Below are 19,959 nucleotides of genomic sequence, written 5' to 3'. Positions count from 1 at the left end.
AATGGAAATACCATAAAATGTCACAATTCTTTTTATTTTTTTTTATGGGTGGAGCACAAATGCTGAAATATTTTATGGGGCAGCATTTATTAGAGGCGAGGAGGTGGCGGATTGGTCCTCTGAGAGTCACCAACTAATGTCTGATAGCAGCCTAAAGCCACTTGTCCGGCTTCTGGAGAGAATCTCGTATGGGAGTGCGTCATGTGCGTCCTCGTCTGTGAGTGTGCATTTAAGTGTGAGTGTGCAGTGAGCTCCAGTCTATGAATGAACAGCCGGGATGCATTGTGAGAATAGTCTGCAGGATCCTGCAAGTCTCCACCTCTTCTTAGTTTAACCTATAACTGCCAAGCTCCATTAAATCTAACAACACACTGAGGACAGACTGGCTTCATGAGCACATTAGTATGTGATCAGAGGGAACTCAGCCTTCCTCCCCACCACAAGCCCCTGTGTTACACACTGGCCAGCTCAGGGGAGCACAGACACTCATCATCGCTGCAAAGTTTGCACTTCTCTTGGCTCCAAAACTCCTTGCGCTACCAAGACTTTAACCTCCTGGAAGGAATATTCCATGGGAGTGATGGCACAGCGTTACTGCACCCTGGGATGCTTTCTAGGTAAGCAATGGGCGATGCTGTGCCTGATGATGTAGGACTACAGCCACAGGTTGCCTTGTCAATTGTGAACAAATTCACGGGTTCGGTGGTGAATGTTGAGACTTGTAGTCCTACCTCAAGTGCTGGCTGAAAATTCTTCACTGTGACCTCAAAGTTGTCGCTTTTTGAATCATTTTATATCTATATTGATTTGGACTTTCTGTAGCCCATGACGACCTATATTGATGCGTAACGCTCTTACGTTAGGATAAAGTTTGTTATATTTGTACACGGACAGTCGGGATGAACGGTGGTCACCCAGATGTGATTCAGTGCAGAGCGCACTTAGGTTACTCATACAATCAGCTCCCGTACTCTACTAGACCTGTGTATATGTCTAGTCATCTAAGGGTGGGTTCACAGACAAGTTCTTTTTTTTGTACACTTTTTCTTTTTTAGTGGCGCTTTTTGCACCTGCAGTTTTCACTGCCTATTTTGTGGTAAAACACAAGATCCAGCTGTTAGCTGAAAGTCTATGAGAAATATGAAATATACAAGAATATTTTTGGGCTGATGGCATTTTGACATCTTGTCTATAAGAGAAAAATAGCAGAAAGAACATGGTACACATAATCATTTAGAAAAAATATACCACTAAAAAACACCATAAAAACTTAATGCAGTATGGAAAAAAAAAAACACGTGAGCAGCTTCTATGACTCTTTTAGTGGTTAAAACACGCCAGTGCAAAGTCATGTGTGCAGGGGCCCCAAGACTACCTAAATACAGAAAAAAAAACTTGTGGTGTACTTAATGTGTAAGATAAGACTTCAGAAATAGAGATGTAGCATTGTTGAACATGTTTGTTCAGTCCACAGTGTAAGGGCTCATGCACACGACGGTATGTATTTTGGGGTCCGCAAAAAAACGGATCCGCAAAAAATACGGACAACGTCCGTGTGCATTCTGTATTTTGCGGAACGGAACAGCTGGCCCCTAATAGAACAGTAATATCTTTGTCCATAATGCGGACAATAATAGGACATGTTCTATTTTTTTGCGGAAAGGAAATATGGACATACAGAAAAATAGAATGCACATGGAGTAACTTTTTTTTGCCCATTGACCCATTGAAGTGAATGGTTACGCATACGGCCCGCAAAACAAACGGAACAGACTGGAAAAAAAATACGTTCGTGTGCATGAGCCCTTATCCAAATGGAAAAAAATGTATAATAATAAGATGTGAAATGACAAACTCAGCCTCTGCTATTCTTTATGTGTGTGCGGGCAATTTTAAAGACAATATATTTGGATGCTATTTACTAATTATGACAAAGAATGGGGTACATGATGTGTCCCAAATTGATTATGCTTTTGGCGCTTTATGCACCTACCTCAACAGTTTAAAAAAGGGGTATAAGTTAGCGGCGTTGGAGTGGTGAAGTACACCAAATGTATTACTAACGTGTAACATTTTTGGTATAAAAAACCGGTGTAGTTCACAACAGTATTAGGGTCCATTCACACGTCCTGTTTTTTTTCATCCTGAAAAACGGTCCGTTTTTTGCGGATCCGTTGTTCCTGAAAATGCTTCCGTATGTCATCCGTTTTTTGCGGATCCGCAAAAAACGGAAACATGTATACATTTCAATAATCAAATAAAGTTGTTTGGATTTCTTTGAAAAAAAATTGAAAAAAAAAAAAAAAATTGTTATGTGTTTCCAGGAACGGAATCCGCAAAAAACGGATGACATACGGAATGACATCCGAATGTCATCCGTTTTTTGCGGATCCATTGACTTTGTATTGTACCAGGATCCGATTTTTCAGGACAAGAATAGGACATGTTTTATATTTAAACGGACATGCGGAACGGAACAACGGAAACGGACAGCACACATTGTGCTGTCCGATTTTTTACAGGACCCATTGAAAATGAATGGGTCCAGATCTGGTCCTGATCTGTTCCTGAAAAAACGGAACAGATCAGGAAAGAAAAAACGGACGTGTGAATGGACCCTTAATCAAACTCTGACTGCAATTACCTTGCATTCAAGTCATGCTATTCTTCTCTGTTCTCATCACTCTAATATAAGCTGTATATAGACATATCAATGCTGGTTTAGATTGCTGAATTAGTTGGAACCACCAGTATATAGGACCTATCTGTCTGTCTATCTGTCTAGCTATCTAAAAGCAAATTCCGAGCTGTATATCGTGCAGTGCAAGTGGCTGCAGAGGCGATCCAGCATCCAAACAAGTAGAAAAGGAAACTCCATGGCACTCCCAAATGTAGTTCAAAAGTACTGTTATTTAATCACAATGCAATATATCTGTTTATCTATCTATGTATCTGTCTGTCTTTCTGTTTCTATCTATCTATCTATCTCATATCTATCACATATCTATCTATCTCATATCTATCTATCTCATATCTATCACATATCTATCTAATATTATCTATCTATCTAATATTATCTATCTGTCTGTCTATCTATCTCATATTATCTATCTATCTCATATCTATCTATCTCATATCTATCACATATCTATCACATATCTATCACATATCTATCTATCTCATATCTATCACATATCTATCTATCTCATATCTATCTCATATCTATCTATCGCATATCTATCACATATCTATCTATCTCATATCTATCACATATCTATCTATCTCATATCTATCACATATCTACCTATCTCATATCTATCTCATAGCTATCTATCTATCTATCTATCTATCTCATATCTATCTCATATCTATCACATATCTACCTATCTATCTCATATCTATCTATCTCATATCTATCTATCTACATAATCCGTATTCATTTATGTATCTCCATTTACACAAGAGACATTTGCAGCTGTGACAACAATTTTCCACCTGTTAGATCATCACTATCACCGCAGATATCTTATGGTCTATGCCCCTTTATATCTAGTGTCCTAACAGCAAAAAAATAACACTGATCAAAACTTGGCATCTGCTGCCAGCTTTAGAGGTGCCCGGTGCCCTCTGGATGGTCTTTAGGCATAAAGGCATGACGCTGTCTGACCTATAATGTGACTTCTGAGTGTGGGACTATAAATGTTCATTGGTGTAGATGAGTCGGCATAGTCAGAGCTGTTTCTTGGATGTTGGAGCACTAATTGACAAAGGTTTGAAGGTCTGCTTTATCCAAGCAGGATGGACTGGACAGTTTGCCACAGTAGATCTGCTTGTCTTAATTTTTTTCCCTCAGCTTTCCAGTTTTGCAATACATGTTAAAGCAAAGTGACTGTTATAAGACCTCATCTGGGTCATTTCTTAAAAACGTTAAAAAGAAAAGTTTTTGAATCAGTGGCTCTCCAGTCGTGGTGAAACTACAACTCCTAGTGTGTCTTAAAAGCTGTCAGAGTTGTAGTTTCACTAGGGCTGGAGAAGTGAAGTTTGAAGACCGCCAGGTATAGACAAGACATTATTACGTAGCGTATGGCCTGGACATTGGTTGAGTTTTTCCTCTGATCCACTTGTCTGATAGTTCTCTGTTTCAGGGGGCAGCTGGAAATGCGCAAGCAGCACCTCATGTATTTTCTATACGCTGGCCAGGTAATAACTGGAAAAACTGCTCTGCTACTCATTATCCGATGGATCCTGCACAAAACTGTGGCTCTTGTTATACACAGAAGCTACAATGTAGATGAGAACATAGCATGAATGGGGTTTCCAAAATTGTGTGCGTGTCCACTGGGCTAGGTGGCGTATGCCAGTGATCTCTAACCTGTGGCTTGTCATCTGTTGCAGGACTACGTCATCTTCACCTTCTAGAAGTTTAAAGGGGTTTTCCGAGAATTTAATACTTTAATACATTGGTGTCTGATCGGGGACTCTCGGTGATCAGGTGTTCGAGAAGGCAGCGGTCTTGCAGTAGCACCTTGGCCTTCTCTCAGCTTTTTCTAGGACAGTGACTGCACATTAATCAGTCACATGGCCTACGAGCATCTCCTCCCCATAGAAGTGACAAGGGCTGTGCTTGGTGAGAAGGGAGAAGGCTGTGGCGCTTACCGGAGTGCCGTTGCCATCTTAAACAGCTGATCGGCGGACTCCTCCCAATCAGATACTGATGGCCCATCCAGAGGATAGGTCATTAGTATTAAAATATCGGAAAACCCTTTTAAGGTTAGTGACTGTCATATACTAGGTCTAGGTTTTATTTACACATTTTTAACCAACAATTGGAATGGATCCTATAAGAGAAAAGTCTTCCAAAGAACAACATCTACAATATTAATACAAGTTTAGCTAACAATTGGGGGTTCTTCACTCAGGACCTCAAAACCGTACATGGCTTCAATATGTATTATGGAAGCCATGCTTATTCATATTTATTCTGTTTATTACTCCATATACTGTAAAGCGGATGTAAGAACTATGTGGTGAATCTGTGGGCTTAAAAATTCTAGTACAGCCATGGGCATCTGATCAAAGAAGGTTTGTCAATCTAGTGGGGACCTGGTACACACATGACTCAAAAAAGAAGAGAAAAAAGACCATGTAATTCTGGTTGAGGGATTATTTAGTTTAGTAAACCCATTTTCATATACTTTATTAGAGAATTCTGAGCTAACCGAGGAGGTCTTCTGCTCAGGATCCTCATCTCTTTGCCAGAGTGGAGAGCATTTAAAAGCATCTCCCGCTCTGGAGGACCAGTTCTGTCCTGCATTACACAAACAACCCACTGATTTGAATGGCGGGTATTTAATGCTTCACTTCCCCTGTGGTGGTGCTGCAGGCAAACTGAACACTTACTGCCAGAGTGTCTCACAGATCACCGTTGATCACTGGGGTCCCAACATGGGGACACTTTGTGATCAGCTTATTGTCATGAGAATGGTCTCACAAGCAGGGACTGTCCAAAGCAGAGAACCCCTTTAAAGTAATTTCCTAAACTACATTTACACCCTAAAGTTTACATTCATTATATTTAGAACATCAAGAGTTTAGAACTTGAGAAAGGCTGGAGCTACAGAAATTATTGATATTGGTAAAATGACAGTTTAGTCCCACAGGCTATGAGTTCAGTGCAACACCCTATGGTTAAGGACATTCATAAATAAAGTTGGTCCTACATATTAGATGTGTGTGGGCCAAAATCACCCACTGGTCGTCCATCTAGTGTTTTTGAGTTCCTCCAGACTCTACTCCCTACCCCCCAAATGGCAGATCAGGGTAGTGAAGCATCAGGTTGTTGGATTTCAACATGCTCAATTCCTCTGTTCTTGGAGATAAGTCACTCAACAAAGGTACCACTCAGAGGTCTACTCCACTCTCCCTCCTGAGAAAATATGCATGCTCAACCAAGCTGTCAGTGCATATGTATTGAGGAATGTTTGGGAGTGACTGCTCTCAGCCAAAGAGCATTTGATTGACAGATATCTAATGTGTATGGCCAACTTAAGCATTAAGACCAGCCTTGTCCCATCATCAATGAAGTGTGACACTAATCCTTCACTTAGTATGAGCAACATAAATCTAAACAGACAAAGAAAGCATATCTGCTATATAATAGACTGCTCCTCCATGTTACACAGGCATTTGGCCCATACCAGTGACCCAAGTATAAGTTGGCAAAAAATCACGGCACTCCTGGATAATAAACAGGATGAGATAAAAACTAAAAGGCGCAAGTAGAATTATAAGGTATGAGGGTTTTTTACAAATTTCTCCCAACTTTTTGTGGTGTTTTCAAGTGATTCCCGGAATGCTAACATATCAGAAACCAAAAGTGCTGTTTTTGTTTTATCTTACAAATCATTTTAGGATAACACACTGTAATGTGTGTATATATATATATATATATATATACAGTTGTGTTTAAAATTATTCAACCCCCAATGCTGTAAAGGGTTTTAGGGAATTTAGTGTACATTTGTAATTGTGTTTAGAATGAAATCTTGTAAAAATAATATAAATTTTATTTAAAAAGAAACACCATACTACTATATTTGAAAAAGTTATTAAACTTTATTATTGAATATATTTTTAGGAAAAAAAAACAACAACAGTACAAAATTTGAATTTTAAACATTCTGGTCCTGCCACTGTAAACGTCCAGCATCTGAGCTGAAGTAGGCAGCAAATGAATCTCGCATGGCGGACACAGCAACAGTACCACGTGGCCCAAAAGTTTCAATACTACACATTTCGCTGTCCTCGATTATTCGCTCAATCGTGGGTTCTTTAGTCCGTATGAAATTGTGAAGAACTACCCCACACTTTACTACTTCGTCTACTGTTTCAATCTTCAATTGAATCGGTTTAGCAAAAACTCTCCATTTAGAGACAAGGATCCCAAAGGTGCACTCGACCATTCTTCGTGCCCTTGTTAAGCGATAATTGAAAATCCGTTTTGTGGCATCCAATCCACGGCTGGAGTAGGGTTTAATCAGGTTTCCAGACATTTGGAAAGCTTCATCCACCAAGACGTATGGCAGTGGTGGACTGTCGGTTCCAGGCATAGGTTCAGGAGGTGGAAAGTCAAAGCGCCGATTGTACACGCTCCGTCCCATGAAAGAGTTTTTGAAAATCATTGAATCATTGGTGCGGCCATATGCACCAATATCAACTGCCACAAACCGGTACTCAGCATCAGCGATGGCCATTAAAACAATTGAAAAATACTTTTTATAATTATAAAATTCTGATCCGGTACCTGGTGGCTTTATAATACGGATATGTTTTCCGTCCACTGCGCCGACACAATGCGGAAATTGACAGACCTCATAAATTTTTTTTTCAATTTGAAGCCATCTCTGCTGATTGGGAGTAGGTATGAACTCCTCATGCAGTTCCTCCCATAAAACTTGGCACGTTTCTTTTACAATAGTTGAAATCGTTGAAATCCCAAGCCGGAAATGGTACTGTAGCGACGTGAAACTGTCACCTGTAGCCAGAAAGCTGAACAAAAAATAAAGAAAATAATAGATTAGTAATTTGAAATACTTAAACATTTTAGATTATGGATTTGTCTAATTTGATATGGCCTGAATCACAATAATTATCATAAATATCGTTATGAGTAAAATTTTACTATACTTGAAAGCATCAATATATATTTACTGCCTGTAATATTTATATTAAATACATACAGATTAGTATAGCTGCTATGAAAATCTTCTAAAGAAATTGTTAATGAAATATAAATACTAGACGACACATATAAATAATAAAAATTAATATATATATATGTCATTATCTTACCGGATGGTCAACATGAGTCGTTCTGTAGGTGACACACTCCTGCGGAAATACGTATCCATCCTGGCCAGTCTTGGTGATACTCGGTCTAGGAGCTCATCAAAGCTAGCCATGTTCATGCGAAAAAAATTATTAAATTTTTCTGGATAATGACGCAATTCCGGGTACAGGACTTCAAATGCTCCTTCGGTAATCCGTGCTGACGATATTAGATTAACCCAATACCGACGAAGACGACGCCGACGTCTATCTCGCTGTTGTTTCCTCCATCTTGAAACCAAGATCAGCGCTTTGAAAGCAAACTCTTGTTCAGGCATCATCCTGGCGACAATCCTAAGCAGAATCTGAGCTAGTCCCTTAAAGGTTTACTTTTTATAGACCAAAATATTTGCATATTTTATTAGTTGTACAACAGTGATAAGATTAGTTTCTGATTAATTTTTAGTGATAGGATTAGTTTCTGATTAGAAATTATTTTGCATACCGGATCCGCTCTAAAATACACGACGGATCCGCTGTTTCAACGGATCCGTACGACGGATCCGTCTACATACCGGATCCGTACGGCGGATCCGGACAAAAAACGCAAGCGTTGCCTTCAGGATTTCCGGATCCGTATCTCCGGAAAAAAGCCGGAAAGACGCATCCGGAATGAAAAAATGATGCGTTCTCACGCGTTTTTCCGGATCCGGCGTGTAATTCCGGCAAATGGACTACACGACGGATCCGGCCAACGCAAGTGTGAAAGAGCCCTAAAAATCTTATCACCGCATGAGTAGCCACTATCATTGGCTGGCTCCCCAAGCGGTGTGAGAGCATGTCAGGCCTTTATCCACCACACCCTCTCCCACCGCCTGTAGAGCGACAGTTCCTGTGTCGCTCCACAAGCGGTGTGAGAGCGTGTCAGGCCTTTATCCACCACACCCTCTCCCTCCGCCTGTAGAGCGACAGTTCCAGTGTCGCTCCACAAGCGGTGAGAGAGCGTGTCAGGCCTTTATCCACCACACCCTCTCCTTCCGCCTGTAGAGCGACAGTTCCAGTGTCGCTCCACAAGCGGTGTGAGAGCGTGTCAGGCCTTTATCCACCACACCCTCTCCCTCCGCCTGTAGAGCGACAGTTCCAGTGTCGCTCCACAAGCGGTGTGAGAGCATGTCAGGCCTTTATCCACCACACCCTCTCCCTCCGCCTGTAGAGTGACAGTTCCAGTGTCGCTCCACAAGCGGTGTGAGAGCGTGTCAGGCCTTTATCCACCACACCCTCTCCCTCCGCCTGTAGAGCGACAGTTCCAGTGTCGCTCCACAAGCGGTGTGAGAGCGTGTCAGGCCTTTATCCACCACACCCTCTCCCACCGCCTGTAGAGCGACAGTTCCTGTGTCGCTCCACAAGCGGTGTGAGAGCGTGTCAGGCCTTTATCCACCACACCCTCTCCCTCCGCCTGTAGAGCGACAGTTCCAGTGTCGCTCCACAAGCGGTGGAAGAGCATGTTGGGCCTTTATTTTTAGATAAGTAAAAAAAACACAAGGACACATAAAAACTTTGAACTGAATTTTACTGAATTTTATAAAATAAAAATATATATAAATAAAACAATATTAATATAAAATTTGAAATAACAAAAATTACAAATCCTGGTATTGAGGAATTGTAGGAGGAGGTTGGGGGGTGGAAGGCAGTGCACGGCTTGATCCCTCTCCACCTTCGTATGTTCTGGTGGAGACTGAAATGTGTGATGTGGGAGGAGAGACAGAGGGAGTATGCAAACGGGATGGGGGATTGGGTGAAGGAGTTGTCCGAGCCAGCGAAGAAGGAGTGGTGAAAGTTGCTTGTTGGAAGTAGTTTTGAGGAGAGAAAGAAGAGTGGTGAAAAGGCTCGGGGGTTGTAGAATGGGGAGGTGGTTGAGGTGGACGGGTTGGAGTTTGCGGAGGTTGGAAGGGGTGAGGAGGTTGGAAGGGGTGAGGAGGTTGTGGTGGGGGATAGGAATGGGAGGGGGGATAGGAATGGGAGGGGGGATAGGAATGGGAGCGGGGATAGGTTGGTGGTTGGGGAACAGGAGTTGTGCGGTGTCTCAAATCCCACACCGCATCCTCCACCCTACGTCTGAACTCCAACACCTGGTCGGGCGTGAAGTCCGCCACCAGCTGAATAATTGACGGCCAATAGGTTTGTAGCGGGCCCGGCTGAGAAAACTGCGCCACACACTCCCGCAGACTTCTCAGCTCGGCCTCGATGGCTACAATCCTATTGCTGTAACCACACAAGGTCTCATACAAGAGCCTTGTGAGGTCTTCATAATCAGCTTGGCGGCTTCTACCGGCCCTCTGGCGACGCATCAACGCCTCAAAAAGTGGCGCCATAACGGCCATTGTTGCGTCACCAGAGGGCACCAGTAGAGGACGATTTGGGTCCTGACCAGGTGCTGGACGAGGTGGAGAGGGATCCGCGGGTGGCAGCTCAGCAGGGACCGCCTCTTGTTGACTTTCAGAAGGAGGTTCTGGCGCCCGAGTACTGCTAGTTGTTCTGTAAAAAAAAACAAAAAAAGAAAAATTAGCATTTTTTTAAATAGTTTTCACCATTTGACCAATTTTTTTAGGGATTTTTGTACTTACCTTCGCAGCTCTAGGGTTCTACGTAGGAACCCTAGGGCAGCCGCATAGCGGTACGGCTGCCGGCGGGTTCCGCCAGACCCACTCGGGCGATTGACCTCCTCATTATAGTCTTTCTTATAGCGGTCCCTTATTGAGCGCCATCGCACCATAACTGCCGTCTCTGAAAAATATGAAAATAAACATTACTCTCAAATTACTGGCATTACCAAACTGCAGCCCTGCAGCTGTTGCAAAACTACTACTCCCAACATGCCTGGATAGGGCATGCTGGAAGTTGTAGTTTTGCAACAGCTGGAGGCCGCAGGTTGGACATGACACATCACTAATCAATTAAAAAAATTTAAGGATACTTACTGCAATCTTCCTGTTTGCCTTCACTGAGGTCGTCCCAATCCGTCAGCATTTTGCCGCAAATCTCCATCCACAGACTCCGGGTCAGGTGATGGTCTGCATGGCGGCGGTCGGTATGGTCCCAGAGTGGGACGCGTTCCTCCACCAGATGGATGAGGAGTTCGTTGTCTATATAGAAACCAGATAATTCCTCCTCATCCGTTCTGGCAGAGGCCCTTGAACCCTAAAAAAAATGAGAAAATAATTTATTAATTTTAAAAAATAATGTAATAATTTACACATATGAGATAACAAGAATCAATACTGAGATATACTCACAAGTCCCCGACCGCCGCGTGCTCCCCGGCGCCTTGTGGATGGTTGCTGACGACCTCTTGATGCAACAGTAGGATTAGACTAAAATAAAAGAATATCAAACTTAATAACCTTAAATTTTAATAATTTTAGAAAAAACACACTGCATTTTTTATTTTTTATTAAATTACCGATTCATGGTGTCCACCCCCGACTTCCTCCTCTCCCGCTGTAGGAACAGGGCCGGAATACCTCTCCTCCGTTGACGAATGCTGTAAAAGAAATATAAAATTAATATTTTGGACATGAATGGGATAATAAAATAAAAAGTTAAAACATGACATACCGTGTCCAAGCGAACTCGTCGCCTTGGAGGAGAGTTGCCGGACTCACTTGAATAGCCTATTGAAAAAATTCAAAATAATTAAACAATTGTTTTTCAATCATTGAAAAAAAAAAAAAAAAAATGATACTTACTGGACATTTCTTTTTCAAAGATGAAGATAAGGTCTGTCTCCCAAAAAATATAACCTAAGAAAAATGAGAACAAAAAGATGAAAATTAACACATTAATATTAAACAACAGTACTACCTTAACCAGGGGACTACTACCCCCAACATCAACTATGCAGTCACCCCAGCCAGCTGCAGTCCCAAAGAAAAAGCACTTTGGACTGAAGCTGGGGTGACTGCACGGTGGGTGCGGGGGGCTGCATTCCCCAGGGGACTACTACCCCCAACATCAACCATGCAGTCACCCCAGCCAGCTGCAGTCCCAAAGAAAAAGCACTTTGGACTGCAGCTGGGGTGACTGCACGGTGGGTGCTGGGGGCTGCATTCCCCAGGGGACTACTACCCCCAACATCAACCATGCAGTCACCCCAGCCAGCTGCAGTCCCAAAGAAAAAGCACTTTGGACTGAAGCTGGGGTGACTGCACGGTGGGTGCTGGGGGCTGCATTCCCCAGGGGACTACTACCCCCAACATCAACCATGCAGTCACCCCAGCCAGCTGCAGTCCCAAAGAAAAAGCACTTTGGACTGAAGCTGGGGTGACTGCACGGTGGGTGCGGGGGGCTGCATTCCCCAGGGGACTACTACCCCCAACATCAACCATGCAGTCACCCCAGCCAGCTGCAGTCCCAAAGAAAAAGCACTTTGGACTGCAGCTGGGGTGACTGCACGGTGGGTGCTGGGGGCAGTATTCCCCAGGGGACTACTACCCCCAACATCAACCATGCAGTCACCCCAGCCAGCTGCAGTCCCAAAGAAAAAGCACTTTGGACTGAAGCTGGGGTGACTGCACGGTGGGTGCGGGGGACTACTACCCCCAACATCAACCATGCAGTCACCCCAGCCAGCTGCAGTCCCAAAGAAAAAGCACTTTGGACTGCAGCTGGGGTGACTGCACGGTGGGTGCTGGGGGCAGTATTCCCCAGGGGACTACTACCCCCAACATCAACCATGCAGTCACCCCAGCCAGCTGCAGTCCCAAAGAAAAAGCACTTTGGACTGAAGCTGGGGTGACTGCACGGTGGGTGCGGGGGGCTGCATTCCCCAGGGGACTACTACCCCCAACATCAACCATGCAGTCACCCCAGCCAGCTGCAGTCCCAAAGAAAAAGCACTTTGGACTGCAGCTGGGGTGACTGCACGGTGGGTGCTGGGGGCAGTATTCCCCAGGGGACTACTACCCCCAACATCAACCATGCAGTCACCCCAGCCAGCTGCAGTCCCAAAGAAAAAGCACTTTGGACTGAAGCTGGGGTGACTGCACGGTGGGTGCGGGGGGCTGCATTCCCCAGGGGACTACTACCCCCAACATCAACCATGCAGTCACCCCAGCCAGCTGCAGTCCCAAAGAAAAAGCACTTTGGACTGCAGCTGGGGTGACTGCACGGTGGGTGCTGGGGGCAGTATTCCCCAGGGGACTACTACCCCCAACATCAACCATGCAGTCACCCCAGCCAGCTGCAGTCCCAAAGAAAAAGCACTTTGGACTGAAGCTGGGGTGACTGCCCGGTGGGTGCGGGGGGCTGCATTCCCCAGGGGACTACTACCCCCAACATCAACCATGCAGTCACCCCAGCCAGCTGCAGTCCCAAAGAAAAAGCACTTTGGACTGCAGCTGGGGTGACTGCACGGTGGGTGCTGGGGGCAGTATTCCCCAGGGGACTACTACCCCCAGCATTCATTTGCTGCCTCCTACATGCATCTACTATGTCCAGACAAAACACACACTGAAAACTCACCTCCAGGAGCTGAAGACACGACCTGTCCTCTCCCGCGCGGGTTGTCTGCCGAAGTTGGCGCCAGCCAAGCCCTTCCTACTTCCTGGCGCAGGCGCAGACGCAACTTCCGGATCCGTTGTTGCGTTGTAAGAACTGAAGATGTTAGGACGGATCCGGAATAATACATTCCAATGGGCTATTATTCCGGATCCGTCGTTGCGGCAAGTGTTCCGGATTTTTGGCCGGAGCAAAAAGCGCAGCATGCTGCGCTATTTGCTGCGGCCAAAAAACGTTCCGTTCCGGAACTGAAGACATCCTGATGCATCCTGAACGGATTTCACTCCATTCAGAATGCATGGGGATAATCCTGATCAGTATTCTTCCGGCATAGAGCCCCGACGACGGAACTCTTTGCCGGAAGACTATAACGCAAGTGTGAAAGAGCCCTTACAAGGACTTTTTAAAGAACCAAATGCAACTAAAATGACATCAATTGTTTTTGTAATACAGTATTAAATGTTTTTTTGTGATTTCTTCATTGACACAATTATTCAACCCCTTAACCACTTCAACCCCGCTAGCTGAAACCCCCTTCATGACCAGGCCACTTTTTACACTTCTGCACTACACTACTTTCACCGTTTATCGCTCGGTCATGCAACTTACCACCCAAATGAATTTTACCTCCTTTTCTTCTCACTAATGGAGCTTTCATTTGGTGGTATTTTATTGCTGCTGACATTTTTACATTTTTTGTTAGTAATCAAAATGTAACAATTTTTTTGCAAAAAAATGACATTTTTCACTTTCAGCTGTAAAATTTTGCAAAAAAAACGACATCCATATATAAATTTTTCGCCAAATTTATTGTTCTACATGTCTTTGATAAAAAAAAAATGTTTGGGCAAAAAAAAAAAATGGTTTGGGTAAAAGTTATAGCGTTTACACACTATGGTACAAAAATGTGAATTTCCGCTTTTTGAAACAGCTCTGACTTTCTGAGCACCTGTCATGATTCCTGAGGTTCTACAATGCCCAAACAGTAGAAAAACCCCACAAATGACCCCATTTCGGAAAGTAGACACCCTAAGGTATTCATGATGGGCATAGTGAGTTCATAGAACTTTTTATTTTTTGTCACAAGTTAGCGGAAAATGATGATTTTTTTTTTTTTCTTTCCCTTACAAAGTCTCATATTCCACTAACTTGCGACAAAAAATTAAAAATTCTAGGAACTCGCCATGCCCCTCACGGAATACCTTGGGGTGTCTTCTTTCCAAAATGGGGTCACTTGTGGCGTAGTTATACTGCCCTGGCAATTTAGGGGCCCAAATGTGTGAGAAGTACTTTGCAATCAAAATGTGTAAAAAATGGCCTGCGAAATCCGAAAGGTGCACTTTGGAATATGTGCCCCTTTGCCCACCTTGGCTGCAAAAAAGTGTCACACATCTGGTATCGCTGTACTCAGGAGAAGTTGGGCAATGTGTTTTGGGGTGTCATTTTACATATACCCATGCTGGGTGAGAGAAATATCTTGGCAAAAGACAACTTTTCCCATTTTTTTATACAAAGTTGGCATTTGACCAAGATATTTATCTATATGTAAAATGACACCCCAAAACACATTCCCCAGCTTCTCCTGAGTATGGCGATACCAGATGTGTGACACTTTTGCACATCTAGGCTGCAAAAGTGCTCAAATTCCTTTTAGGAGGGCATTTTTAGACATTTGGATCCCAGACTTCTTCTCACGCTTTAGGGCCCCTAAAAAGCCAGGGCAGTATAAATACCCCACATGTGACCCCACTTTGGAAAGAAGACGCCCCAAGGTATTCAATGAGGGGTATGGCGAGTTCATAGAAATGTATTTTTTTGACATAAGTTAGCGGAAATTGATATATTTTTTTTTTCTCACAAAGTCTCACTTTCTGCTAACTTAGGACAAAAATTTTAATCTTTCATGGACTCAATATGCCCCTCAGCGAATACCTTGGGGTGTCTTCTTTCCAAAATGGGGTCAGTTGTGGGGTGTTTGTACTGCCCTGGCATTTGAGGGTCTCCGCAATCATTACATGTATGGCCAGCATTAGGAGTTTCTGCTATTCTCCTTATATTGAGCATACAGGTAATGAGATTTTTTTTTTCCGTTCAGCCTCTGGGCTGAAAGAAAAAAATGAACGGCACAGATTTCTTCATTCGCATCGATCAATGTGGATGAAAAAATCTCTGCCCCAAAAAAAAAAAGGAGGGGAAAGGCGTCTGCCAGGACATAGGAGCTCCGCCCTACATCCATACCCACTTAGCTCGTATGCCCTGGCAAACCAGATTTCTCCATTCACATCAATCGATGTGGATGAATAAATCATTGCCGGGATTATTATATTTTTTTTTTACATACAAAGTGTTTGCCAAAGCATAGGAACGCCGCCTCCTCCTCAGCTCATATGCCTCAGCAAACGTATCTGTTACTGCAGAGTAGAAATCTCGTCTTGCAGCGCCGCATACACCGGCTTGCGTGTAATCTGACAGCAGCGCAATGCTTCTGTCAGAATGCACATCAGTGCTGCAGCTAGTCGATCGGTTGGTCCACCTGGAAGGTAAAAAAACTAAAATGAAAAAACCAGGCCGCAACGCAATAATTTTATTAACTTTGGAACAGAACATATAAACTTTAACTTTTTGAACTAAACATTAACCTTTTTGCTTACTGGTGTTTTTTTTTTGTTTGTTTTTTTTTTTTTTCCTTTATAGAACAAACCTCTCCTTCCCCATAGGTCAATGTGCAAAGCGCAAATCGCCCAAAGATGTGGCGAAGTGCGTTATGCACTTTGTCCCAGGTGAAAGGAGACGTTTGCAGCAGCTGTGTGAGTGAATGGGCCCTAATAGCCCTGTGTGCCTGTCCTGGTGAGATGATCCCTATGCTAGGTGTACCTGTGTGTGGTACTTCCGGAAACACTCCCCTAAGCATAGGGCAGGGCGGTCAGGACAGTCAGGACAGAAATAGCGGGTGTCACGCCTTATTCCACTCCTGCTACAGACACGACATCTTTTTCGGGGTGACGGTTGGGTTGAGGTACCAGCAACGACATTGGGGAAATGTCGCTCGTGTAGACGGCTAACTACACTGGTGGATGGGGCCACGGAACCTTTCTCGATGATCTCTTCCTGAAATTTGAGGAAGGATCCTGTTCTCCCAACCTTACTGTAGAGAACAAAACTATTATACAGAGCCAATTGAATTAAATATACAGACACCTTCTTATACCAGCGTCTGGTTCTGCGGGAAACTAAATACGGAGACAACATCTGGTCATTGAAGTCCACCCCTCCCATGTGAAGGTTATAGTCGTGGACTCAGAGGGGCTTTTCAATGACACGGGTTGCTCGCTCAATTTGTATTGTCGTGTCTGCGTGAATGGAGGAGAGCATGTAAACGTCACGCTTGTCTCTCCATTTCACCGCGAGCAGTTCTTCGTTACACAGTGCGGCCCTCTGCCCCCTTGCAAGACGGGTGCTAACGAGCCGTTGGGGGAAGCCCGCGCGACTAGTTCGCGCGGTACCACAGGCGCCAATCCGTTCTAGAAACAAATGCCTAAAGAGGGCCACACTTGTGTAGAAATTGTCCACATAAAGATGGTACCCCTTGCCGAATAAGGGTGACACCAAGTCCCAGACTATCTTCCCACTGCTCCCCAGGTAGTCAGGGCAACCGACCGGCTCCAGGGTCTGATCTTTTCCCTCATAGACACGAAATTTGTGGGTATAGCCTGTGGCCCTTTCACAGAGCTTATACAATTTGACCCCATACCATGCTTGGGGTGTATTGTTTGAAGCCAAGGCGCCCGGTAAAATGTATCAGGGACTCGTCTACGCAGATGTTTTGCTCTGGGGTATACAAATCTGCAAATTTCTGGTTGAAATGGTCTATGAGGGGCCGAATTTTGTGGAGCCGGTCAAAAGCAGGGTGGCCTCTGGGATGGGAGGTGCTGTTATCACTAAAGTGCAGGAAACGCAGGATGGTCTCAAATTGTGTCCTGGACATAGCAGCAGAGAACATGGGCATGTGATGAATTGGGTTCGTGGACCAATATGACCGCAATTCATGCTTTTTAGTTAGACCCATGTTGAGGAGAAGGCCCAAAAAAAAATTAATTTCAGAAACTTGGACTGGTTTCCACCGGAAAGGCTGGGCATAAAAGCTTCCCGGGTTAGCGGTTATAAATTGTGTGGCATACCGGTTTGTCTCTGCCACAACTAAGTCTAAGAGCTCCGCAGTCAAGAACAGCTCAAAAAATCCCAGGGCCGAACCGATCTGAGCTGTCTCAACCCGAACTCCAGACTGGGCGGTGAAAGGGGGAACTACAGGTGCGGCTGAAGTTGGGGACTGCAAATCAGGGTTTGCCAGCACCTCAGGGATTCTAGGGGCTCTACGGGCACGTCTTTGCGGTGGCTGCGACGGGGTCACTACTGCACGTGCCACCGTACCAGCTTCAACTGCCCTTCTGGTGCTCGCTACTTCACCATGTTCTACGGCAGTGCTGGTACTAGGTCCAGGAAGGGCTGCGCTGCTGGTGTATTCCTCACCACGTAATCCGACAGCACCAGCCCCACTCTGCTGCTCTTGAAGCGGATCCTGCGCAACCTGCGGTCTAGCGACACGGGGCCGGGTACGCCTGGTGCTATTCAGGGACCTCAGCCTCCTCGTCCGAACTTTGGGTCAGAGAGCCACTGCTTTCTACAGGTTCGTATTCTTCAGAAGAATACGCCCTGTTTGACATGTGGGCAACTAAATTTAGGGGTATTCCCTGAGACTACCCAAGAAAAAAAAGCAAGCCTGTCTTACAAATGGGAGGCTAGCGAAGTACCGGAGGCCGCTGCGGTTGATAAAAAATATCAAAACCTTTTTTTTATCGCTGCAGCGCGTGTAAAGTGAATGTGCAGTGATCAAAAAAAAAAATTTTTGGTCACTGCGGTGGGGTGGGCGTGGGTGAACGCACGTGTGGGCAACCGATCAGGCCTGATCGGGCAAACACTGCGTTTTGGGTGGAGGGCGAACCTAAAGTGACACTAATACAATTATAGATCTGACCGTGATCAGTTTTGATCATTTCCAGATACTATAAAAGTATAAATGCTGATTAGCGATACGCTAATCAGCGAATCAGTGACTGCAGTGCGGTGGGCTTGGCGCTAACTGATCCCTAAACTACCTAACCAAGGGGCCTAAACTATACCTAAAACCTAATGGTCAATACCAGTGAAAAAAAAAAGTGACAGTTTGCACTGATCACTTTTTTCCTTTCACTAGTGATTGACAGGGGCGATCAAAGGGGTGATCAAAGGGTTAATTGGGGTTCAGGGGGGTGATCTGGGGCTAGTATGTGGTGTTGGTGTACTCACTGTGTAGCCTGCTCCTCTGCTGGATCCAACCGACGAAAAGAACCAGCAGGCCAGCCATATAACAGATCATATTTACTAATATGATCTGTTATTGGCACTCTGATAGGTTTTTTTAAAAATCAGCAACCTGCCAGCCGCGATCATTGGCTGGCAGGTTGCTGACAAAATACTCCTTGACGAAATGCCGGGCCGCGATGCGCATGCGCGGGCCGGCTGTGACGAAATCTCGCGTCTCGCGAGATGACGCGCCGATGCGTCCAGGAGGAGTAAATCAACCACCTCCCGGACGCATCGGTGCGTTAGGCGGTCGGGAGGTGGTTAAAGACTACCACTCTTAAGAACAGAGGTTCATTCAAGTGTTTTCGATCAGGTATTGAAAACACCTGTGGATGTCAAGGATCAGCAATCAAGCATAATAAGCACCAATTAGGCAGATTTAAAAGGACTGTGACACTCAGCTCCTTCTAGACATTTACTGGTGTGTTTACAAACATGGTGAAGTCAAGAGAATGGTCCAGGAAGACAAGAGAAGAGGTGATTTCTCTTCACAGGAAGGGCAATGGCTATAAGAAGATTGCAAAGATGTTAAACATACCAAGAGACACCATAGGAAGCATCATTCAGCAAATTCAAGGCAAAGGGCACTGTTGAAACACTACCTGGTCGTGGCAGAAAGAAGATGCTGACTTCGACTGCTGAGCGTTACCTGAAGCGCAAAGTGGGCTGTTTTGCTTCTACAGGTACAGGGAAGCTTCAGCGTGTGCAAGGTACCATGAATTCTCTTCAGTACCAGGAGATATTGGATGAAAATGTGATGCAGTCCATCACAAACCTGAGGCTTGGGAGACGTTGGACCTTTCAACAGGACAATGATCCCAAGCATACCTCCAAGTCCACTAGAGCATGGTTGCAGATTAAAGGCTGGAACATTTTGAAGTGGCTATCGCAGTCACCAGACTTAAATCAGATTGAGAACCTCTGGTGGGACTTAAAGAAAGCAGTTGCAGCGCGCAAGCCTAAGAATGTGACTGAACTGGAGGCTTTTGCCCATGAAGAATGGGCGAAGATACCCGTAGATCGCTGCAAGACACTTGTGTCAAGCTATGCTTCATGTTTAAAAGCTGTTATAACTGGAAAAGGATGTTGTACTAAATACTAAGATTGAATGTCACTTGGGGGTTGAATAAAACTGATAATGATGTGAGCACAGAAAAGACATTTGTGGTTATT

The 19,959-nt window shown here is 44.5% G+C and overlaps 1 protein-coding gene and 1 long non-coding RNA gene across 2 annotated transcripts in view; one reads left to right on the top strand and one right to left on the bottom strand.

Moving 5' to 3' along the window:
- Positions 1 to 213: 213 nt before the first annotated feature.
- APCDD1L (APC down-regulated 1 like) overlaps positions 214 to 19,959 on the top strand; it is a 72,070-nt gene continuing 52,324 nt past the window's right edge. The window contains exon 1 of the mRNA XM_044298317.1: positions 214 to 617. Coding sequence (XP_044154252.1) covers positions 572 to 617 — 46 coding nt within the window. The 5' untranslated portion in view covers positions 214 to 571. The remainder of the gene's footprint in view (positions 618 to 19,959) is intronic.
- Positions 11,136 to 11,501, bottom strand: LOC122941239. The gene is made up of 3 exons (XR_006390431.1): positions 11,446 to 11,501; positions 11,291 to 11,371; positions 11,136 to 11,201 (listed from the first exon to the last, which is right to left on the bottom strand). It is a non-coding gene; the product is annotated as an uncharacterized LOC122941239 (long non-coding RNA).

The sequence above is a fragment of the Bufo gargarizans genome, chromosome 6, assembly GCF_014858855.1.
Source record: "Bufo gargarizans isolate SCDJY-AF-19 chromosome 6, ASM1485885v1, whole genome shotgun sequence".
NCBI classification, from domain to species: Eukaryota; Metazoa; Chordata; class Amphibia; order Anura; family Bufonidae; genus Bufo; species Bufo gargarizans.
Note: the sequence above shows the minus strand (reverse complement) of the source record. Positions and strands in the feature narration are given on the sequence as shown.